The sequence below is a fragment of the Nothoprocta perdicaria genome, unplaced genomic scaffold, assembly GCF_003342845.1.
Source record: "Nothoprocta perdicaria isolate Ctin4 unplaced genomic scaffold, notPer1 scaffold_12, whole genome shotgun sequence".
Taxonomy (NCBI): Eukaryota; Metazoa; Chordata; class Aves; order Tinamiformes; family Tinamidae; genus Nothoprocta; species Nothoprocta perdicaria.
In genome coordinates, this window is record NW_020454316.1 from 8,443,871 (window position 1) to 8,453,501 (window position 9,631).

At 38.2% G+C, this 9,631-nt stretch overlaps 1 protein-coding gene across 1 annotated transcript; it reads right to left on the reverse strand.

The window, feature by feature from the left end:
• Positions 1-522: 522 nt before the first annotated feature.
• On the reverse strand, positions 523-9,572 carry RRN3 (RRN3 homolog, RNA polymerase I transcription factor). Its single transcript, XM_026054020.1, has 17 exons — positions 9,466-9,572; positions 9,049-9,105; positions 8,823-8,912; positions 8,605-8,734; positions 8,085-8,144; positions 7,069-7,132; positions 6,531-6,600; positions 5,891-5,989; positions 5,394-5,489; positions 4,878-5,013; positions 4,285-4,415; positions 4,068-4,198; positions 3,588-3,772; positions 2,921-3,029; positions 2,269-2,421; positions 1,923-2,010; positions 523-1,387 (listed from the first exon to the last, which is right to left on the reverse strand). The coding sequence occupies exons 1-17, from the start codon at positions 9,556-9,558 to the stop codon at positions 1,229-1,231; spliced, it is 1,851 nt and encodes a 616-aa protein (XP_025909805.1). The 5' UTR covers positions 9,559-9,572; the 3' UTR covers positions 523-1,228.
• Positions 9,573-9,631: the final 59 nt, after the last annotated feature.

The following is a 9,631-nucleotide window of genomic DNA, read 5'->3' on the forward strand; positions in this document are numbered from 1 at the left end:
AGCCGGCCCCGGGGGCGGCCGAGGCGGCCCCAGTCGTGGCCCCGCTGCGAGCGGCCGGGAGCTGCTGCCGGCCCCGGGCGCGGGGCAGCTCCAGCCCTGCTCCGTTTAAGGGGAGCGGTTGTGGCGTTTGCTCCGGGTCTGCCCTCCTCTGCTCTGAGGCACGAGCCTCACCCAGAAAGAGGCCGGGGTGCGGAGCAGTGCTGGTTCCACCATCCTTGTGCCACGCCGGGTGGCTCCAAAAGCCTCCGAAGTCACACTCCAGCACGGCAGACAACTGCGGGTGCACAGCTACTGAGAGCTGTACCCCAACTCATGACATTTTCAACTGTTACACAGACAACATTTATTTTTCTTCCACCATTATGTTCCCTCTCACATCTAACAGTCAGCAGTCATGAAAAACCATGAAACGTGTACGTGACGCAGCTCTTCACTGACACAGGAACAGCGCACACCATTTCTTTCTACATGGGGCTTTTTCTTCTTTATTTTCAGCATTCACATATGAACTTTGACGTCTGGAAATAAATATCTCAGAGCGCTTCTTTGGCATCTCAGAGAAAGCTATCTACAAATCATACAGTCACTTACTCGGTCATTTTCAACACTTCCAGCAACCATCCGTTCAGAAAAGTTTTGTCAGCTATATATTTAAACAGTGACAATGCTCATCACCCAAATATATTCTCCACTACAAATGGCTTCACGAAACACTATTCTACAGGTGGGAAACACTTAAGGGATGTGTGCAAAAAGAATAGAAGTCAGACTGGATTCACAGCTTCCCTGGCACAGTTTCATACCATTCCTTTGAAACTAACTCAAAACCACAGCCAGCAGAGCATGGGTTAAACGCTAACATTAGAATCCCAGTGCTGCAGAAATAAACAGGAAGAAAGCCCAGAACTTCACCTCAATATACAAAGCCTTGTAGAGAAAAATTAGTAAACAAAAGCTTCTGAATTCAAGAAAATAAACTATACAAAACCCTTGAAGTCATAAAAAACATTTCAATGTGAAATTTGTAAAATACCACCCTATTTATTCACTAGATTTTTCTAGGAACATATGAATTTCTCATAATGTATCTGTAGAAATCTGATTAAGAAACATTTTTTCTTCAATGCAGTTACTTAAACATTTGCCAGTTCAGAAATTTGAGTTAAAGTCTCTTTGAAGAGCAGAAAATTGCACACAATTTTAACCCGTTCACTTCTGTTCCTGCAGGTCAGTGTGGGTATTGCACATAACAGTCCAGAGGGGAGCCTGTGGGGCTCACTGGGCTCCGGGTATTTGACTCGTAAGAATTTGGAGCAATTCCAACCATGCCATCATTCTGAGGAGTTTCTCCTTTCAAAAAGTCATCATCTTCATCTTCAGAAGTACCCTGCATAAATTTAAAAGGGTTGGTAAGAGCAGAGAGATAACTCCAATCACTTCACAAGTTCCAAGAACTTGAACAAAAAGCCAACACAGGATTGACACTCTCCATGAAAAAGTAAACAGAATACACAGAAGTAGCAGATGAAAATAATTCAAAACTTAAGCTGTGTTACAGTTGGCATGAGTAGTTCAAATGAAATAATAATCTCAACCACAGCTTCCCACGAAGATTAACTACATGGTCATTTTAGGTCACACTCATTTTTAAAATTAGTAGAATCATAGAATCATAGAATGCCGAAGGTTGGAAGGGACCTCAGAGGTCATCGAGTCCAACCCCACTGCTCACGCAGGGTCACCTAGAGCACGTGGCACAGGGCTGCATCCAAGCGGGTTTTAAAGATCTCCAAAGAAGGAGACTCCACAACCTCTCTGGGCAGCCTGTTCCAGTGCTTTGTCACCCTCACAGTGAACTGCAATAGAAGCAGCTGATAGAGATTTGGCAAAAGAAGAATTTTTTTTTTGTCAAAAAAGATTACCCTTTTAATAGGCTTTTTCAGATTCTCAAGATCTTCAGCACTCAATTCTTCCCAAAACTGATAAAAAGGTTCAATGGTCTTCTTTGATCTGGAACGGATAAAGATCACCAAACATAACATCAGACCTCAACAGGAAACTTGATCTTTATCTTCCTTCCATATAACATGTATTCCAATGGAGTTAAATTTCAGTTAAAACTGACAAGCTCTTCCTAAAATACTCAATGTGAAAGGTAATGAAGATGGCCAAGAAACTGTATTACAGAAACACTGAAAGTTTCTTATTTTTTTTCAGTTCATTATCTTCTACAAGGCAAAAAATTAGTTKATCACTTTTGAACTTTACCTTTTAAGTATGTAGGGATCAAAGGGGAAGAAACTGTCCAGTGGGTTAGTACAAGTCTGCACCAAGTCACCCCCAGTGCCACTTCGAACAACTGGTATAAACTGTCTATTGTTCCTCTCAATAATTGTGTAGCAGAACACTAGCTGGTATTTCCTTTTTAAAAAGAAGTAACAAAAATGAAGAAAAACATAAATATTTCCAGAAAACAGAAAGGACTTCCAATGTTTTTAAAATAAAGTGTTATATTTAAGAAACATCACTTCTATCCACTGTTTTGTAACTGTTCCTAGCAGTTCACAGAACACAAGTGTATTTAAAGTCCATTCTCTTCTTCAGCACTTCAGAAAACTTCACTGTAAGGAGCATTGGCACTACCATACATTACAAGCTTTAGCATCAACATAAAGCAATGAAATATTTCTATAATACTTCAAAATTTCATTGAATCTGAATCAGAAATAAACTTATCCTGTGTAAAATATGACCAATATCATAGKACTAGTCTTAGGCTAATACTTGATATTATCCATGCCTAAAAATTATGAAACATAAAAAAAAAAAAGCCCACAGGTAAGTTTTGAATACTGAGCTATTATTGTATGCACACATACAGTAATTGTATCAAGTTGAAAATGAAATAAATGAATAGTACCTGGTAATAGCTGCAAACAAGTTAACAACAGATGGTATACAAATCTTCAGAGGGTTTAGCTGACACATAACAATGCGCTCAAAATTTAAACTCTGTAGATAAGACAGACCTTCAAAAAGAAGAACAATTTAAAAGTACCCATTATACATCATAGAAGCTTTACTCGATTTCTGAGAATTCTGCACAAAACCACAAAAACACATTCCGCAAGACAGAAAAGGGCTGTCTCTTTATCCACAGCTCATTTAGCAGAAAGGCTTTTCTAATATTTCGTAACGCGTCACATCAATGGACCCTTCTACCAGGCACAGTAAGCTAGGAACGTGAACGCTACATTTATACACCTGTATTACAGGGACTGACAAAAGCACAGAACCATTACAGACCCTCTGTGACAGATCATTAATTGTCCTAGATAGTTGGAATTCAAACATGCTCAAAAAGCATGGATAGAAACCTAGGTTGAGGATTTATTGTCTTGTTTTGAATTGCAAAAGCCAAAATCATTTAGTTCTGCAGTTYAAGGTGTGTAAAAGCCACCTTATTTCATTTAAAATACAACAGCTTAAAGTTGTAATCAGTTACTTGACTGAACTGACCATTACAAGACACATCAACAACACATTTTGCAAATAAATCTAACTCCTTTCAAACTGAGCATGCTCACCTTTCCTTAAGTTGCCTTCCAAAAGTTGCTTGTGACGGAAAACAAGTGTATAGAATACCGCCTGACACGTGGAATAAAATGGCCCATGGAGAGCTACATCACAGTAAGCATTAGTGCCCGTATCCTGATTATCGATGTATTTGTGCATCCAGTTAACCAGGAGATCCAGGCATGCTTTTACTGTACTATAATGGATAAAACAATATGTAAGAATAATAACCTGAGATCCTTGATCAATTCAGATATGAAAAAAAAAAATCAGTAAGAAAATCACATCTGTGACTGACTGAAGTAAAGAATATCTTACTGCCGCGCAACATTTCYTGTTAAAAAAAGCCTTAAATAGTAAGTCCTGAATCCCAGCACACTAGTCTACACTCCATAAATACCAAAATTGTATGGAAACTTAAAAGAGAATTCTGAAACAGCAGTGCAGAAAGGAACAACTGAGAAAAACAACTTTGAAATAARTCAACTTACACAACAGGAATAAATTTAGCTCTAGCCAAGAAGCTGCCGATGTAACTCCCAGCAGTCTGTCTGATCACTGAAGGATTGTTTGGATCATGCAGTTTTCTCCAAAGATGATCTAAAAACGCCTCAGCCAACCCCTGCAAACAAGACACTTTTTGTAGGAAAACCAAAAGAAAAGCAATTTGAAATAACAGAAGATATTTCATTTAAAGGGTATGCTCACCAATTTGAAGCTACAAATGTAAAACATGAAATACTGTACATGACACGATGCATGTGTTGGTAAAATGAGCTTGTCAAAAACAGAAACCAGGTCCCGATACAAATCTTTTGTCTTGCCAATATCAAGCTTGCCTACATAACAAGGAGAACACAAAAGAGTTTGATTTTTTCCTGCCCTCAGCCTGCGAAACAATCACATTTATAAATATCTTTCTAAACCAGTAACAGGCATTTAAACGAACACTGTCAATTTATCTCTGGGTTTATCTGACATTTAAGATAAAACTGTAGTAGTAGTAGTAGTAAAACTTTCTCAGAGTCCTGATCTAATGGGTATCTGAAAAGTATCTGTGTATCTGTTTATACAATCAAAATGTCTGAGACTGAAAAATAGATCTCAGTATCATAAATGTCCCTCGCATCCACCTCTGACAAAAACCTGACAAAGGTGACAATCTGACCTGCAGCTTGCTGACAGCAGAATCTGACCACTGAAGAATCACAGCTTCATATTGCAAGAGTAACTTGTGTTTTTCTTACTTGTTTGCAAAACAAACAAACAAAAAAAATCATGTAGAGCTCCTGTCTTCTTACCATCTACATGGCAGACATCTTTAATATAAGCAAATAGAATAGTCATCAAAATGTCCAGGCGCTCTGCAAGTGGATGGGCCATTCTCTCGCTACCAGAAGAGGCAACTTTGTTCTGTTTTGTTTCTACATCTTCCTCCTGGTAGGTAAAATGGCAGTCATGCATCTTTAACACATACAAATAAAATCAAAAAATCCCAGCACCTCTAATTGCAGGGTTTATCACAGCAAATTTCTGTAAGCTAAGCGAATTATCATGAACTCTTTCATAAGGTTTATAGATAGCTGCTTGTGTTCTTACATAAGGACATTATTCCACAGTGTGCATACATCTGAATAAATCAACATCTAGAGAATAGATTAGACATTTATCAGCTGTTCAAGTTTGAAGATCTGAGTTTCATACGTTTATAGTCCAGAGCAAAACAACAATATATTCCTATGTTATTCTAATTTTTAGTTCAGTCACCAAAGAAATAAAACATTTGATAAAGCTTTCAGTAGAGCACAATCACTCACCATGTCAAACAGTCCTTTCTCTGTAGATTTCTCCTCACTATCAGAATTATTAGCAGTTTCCTCAGCATCTTCAATATCTTGCTGTGGAGTGCTAACCTACAGTTGCAAATGAGAAATTAAGTTTTTTAAGTCTATGGCAGTAATTTGGGGCCTTGTTTTATTAATTGCACAAGACATAATAATATTAATAACTTTTAAAAGATGTCATCCATGACTAAATATGCACTAATATATTTGAACATTCTGCTCAGAACTTCACTTCCAAGAGATAAGCCTTCCCCTTGCACAAAACAGAACAAACACTGATTATTTGCAATGCTTCCTCTGCTGTGGTTTCAGGAATAATAATCCCTTCRCTTCAAGGCAAAAGTAAAACAGATCAACGGAACAAGTTTCTTGTTGAGATAAACACTGAAAAGTCTTTCTACTTTTTGTAGAGTAGATTTTGTGCATTTTAACATTGTGCTTCCCTAAAAAATGATGCAGCACAAACTTACATCTAGCTTTAATAACCTTTCAATAATAAGTTCCAGAATTTCAAGCCTCAGCGTTGGAAGGTACACCGTAATTCGTAGCAGGTTATGAACATAGCATTCCTGTAACACAAAATTAAAAGAAGCATCTAGAGCATTATTAGCAGAAATGAATATTCCAGTTAAAGATTTTAAAAAATCTGTTTGAATACAGTCTATTTCCACCTAATTTTCCAATTAAGAAATCAAGCTAGAATAAATTAATGGATAATCCAAACTGTGTGTTAGCATTAATCTACTATTTCCATGCTAATTTTTAAAATATTTAAACAGAGGGAGTATAAATGCAGAAATGTTAAATATTAATTTCCAAAGGAGCTTGTTCAAGCTTTCTCTTTAAAAACAGAAAACTACATGCAAAATCCTTACTATGTCTAGTCTCAGATCTAAGAGAACTCTTTAAAATCTTTATTTCAGGTTACTGCAATAAGCAGATTTAAGAACAATTCTAAGTTCTACACACAAATCTTCCTACAGCTCTTCTGAACATAATTCAAACATGTTAACAGGCAAGTTATGTGAACATGTGTGTTCCCCTATAAATACAGGTACAAAACAGAACTCTTCAACTTGCATACAACAAAACTATTTTCCTTGTTCTTACCAGAGTTCTTTCTGATTTATTAATGAACGGAAAGTTTTCCACCAGTATTGGCATGAGAAACTGAGGTGTTCTGCAATAAAGATGAATAAACAGGTAAATAACCTGAAAGTGTCATCATAAGAACAAATATCGAAGCTCCAGTTCTATAAAAGAAGACTGGAATAAGCTTATTTCTCAACTTTATTTTTTCTAAATTTTAAGACAAGTGATTATACAAAATCTGTTTTGGCAGTACAGCAGAACAAATAAGTGGCAAACTTGCACTGCTGATTTCTTTTAAGCCACTTCAAACATGTTCCTATCAACATAATTTCCCCACTCCTCATTTCTATTAAAATTAACAAGATTTTCAGCTGCTGAGGTCTATGCAAATTGCAGAATGATAGGACACAACATTCCATGGTTACCGAATAGCAGGAAAAAAAATCATGCCATGAAACTAAGCATTACACTTCCAATTAGCAGAACAGAATCAGTTTACAAGCTTTAAATCTGCAAGGAAGGGCAAAGAAACAAAACTATGAGTTGATAAACTTACGAAGGAACGTATCTTGCTACAGTCTGCAATGCTCTATGGCATGTATTGAAGTTTTCAGAAAGGTCTAGAAAAGGAAAAAAAAGTACTCTCATCAAACTGCATGCAGAAGACTAATCCATGAACAAGTGAAAATAGTTCTCATCATCTAAGTATTCTGAAGATTTCCAAGGAAATCGTATTTGCCAAAACTGGTTTTCCAAGTTGAACTGCCTACTACAAAATTATAGTAAATAGTAATTCTAAACCAAGTTCATAATATCACAATCAATAAGCTCTGAATCTACTGCCACCACTGAAGCCAGGTACTATTGCTATACCCTCTCACACTGAATGTTAAGCATTAACACCCCAAATTTAGTCTGGAATACAGAAATAGTTAGAAAATATTACATCTGAGTCTGAAACTGGCCAAAACATACCAAAAGATCGTGTCTCATTTTTACAGTAGTCAATAAAAAGCTAATTTGATTTCTATAATAATATGGCAATGTGGTGGGTTTTTGTTTTGTTTATTTTGTTTTTAAATGGAGAAGGGAAGATTTGTTTATCCAAGAAGAGCCACAGTGAAGATCAGAATTGTAGCTCACTCATCACAGCAAAACTGGAATTTATTCCAGGGTGCAAGATAAGGACATGAAATTCTTTAAAGRCTTTTTCCTGACCTATTCAATAAACACACTAATACACTTGTATTTATCCAAGAACCTACCAACAATCACCCACAACTACCTGGTTTTATTTAGGTAAATAAAATGAGAACAATAACAAAATCAGTTTTTGATTTTAAAAACAATCTGTAGTTTGGGAACTGTTTCCTGTTTGTCTTATTCCTACACATACTGTAACGATAGCAATATTTAAAAGGAAAGTGGACCATGTCACCATGTCATTTATTCAAGAAACTGTTTTTCAAAAATTCAAGAAATCCTCTGACTTGGGAATTAAACAAGCACCCTACAACTGGTTACTAAAGGTATTGCAGTAACATACACAACCCACACTTCCTTTATACTCACTTTCTTCATCATCATCAGAATCTGAAATATCCACATCATCCTCTCTGATAGTTATCCGAGCTGGCAAAAAGGGAGATTATTATTTCAAGATTATGTCAAGTATTATAGGAAACACTTTTAGTGCCAAATCAAACCACAATGGATGACAGACCTAGGACTAAAGCATCAAAACTATCCACATGACTTTCTATAATCAGCCTAGATCAGCTTGTGCTCGTCAAATAAACTTTCATTCATAGAATCAGGAGGTTCTCTAGAACACTGACACAATCCTCCTTTCAACATTTGTTTTTCAATGATAATAACATAATACAGTTCATCCCTCTCCAAGATATTTTTAGAAATGGTAACTGACAGTATTAGCATTCTGCAATCAAACGTCTATAAAATGAATAACTGAATTGGTTTACAGTCCAAGTGAAGAAAGCAATCAACAGAAAACAAACAGCAGATGTGTAAACATCTAGATGTCTAGAAGAGAAATTTTAATGAGCAAATACAAAAAAAAAAAGTAACTTACGAGGAACAAACTGTGATACTATCATGCGGAGACATGGCCTAAGATAGACAGTTTGTGCYGACACCAGGTTGCCAAGAAAACCCAGATATTCTTCAACTACATCTCGGCTTCTTCTCAACCATGGCAATTTCTGAAAGCAAGTAAGGGGCATGGTGTTGAACACAGAGATATTCTGAGCACTAACTCCAAATGTTTGCACATAACACACAGATATTTACCAGCAAAATGCTGACCAGTTGTTCAAAGTCTTTCGTCAAGTATGCAACAGAAATTCGGAATTCATGCAGCCAGTTAATGATCTGGGCATCCTTAGAAGGTGCAGAAAGGCAGGAAAAAAAAAGTAACAATTTCCATAAATAACATGAAACAACAAAATCCTTAAAATCCATTCACACCCAAAACTAAGCTTTAAGTCATCAGCCCCTTTGCTACAAGACCTCTTACCTTTATGTCTGGATCTGACAGTTGATGCTTTAGCAACTCAAAATCAGTGGTTTCGCCCTAGTAGAGGAARAGAAAGAAGAAACTTTTGGGTGTTTCTGTCAGTAGGGACAAACAGAGCCTTCATCAGCACATCTAAACACGCCATCACTGGCAGCAGTGACACAGATCGGTGTCAGAGCTCAGCTAAGGCAGAAGCAGCAGCGACAGGGCRCTCTCCAAGGGGCAGCGTCAGCTCTCAGGTCCCCTCTCATGCGTCTCCCTGCAGAAGCAGTCGCGCTCGCTCTGCACCCTGCTCAGTCACACCCCGCGGCAGCCAGGCCCCGCTCTCACAGACATGCCCCGACCTGCCCAAGGGCTCCGCCACCCTCAGTCCCTCCTGGGCCGGCGCCACGCGGCGAGGCCGGGCGCCGCACTCACCTTCTCGTACTTGAGCAGGATGTCGGGGAGGGTGCCCCCGAAACGCACCGTCTTCCTCGGCGGGGAGCTGATGAACTCGTCGCCTCCCAGCATGGTCACGGGCCCGCGCCTGAGGAGAGGCCGAGCCGCGTGAGCGCCCGCGCCAACGGCCCCAACGGCGCCAACG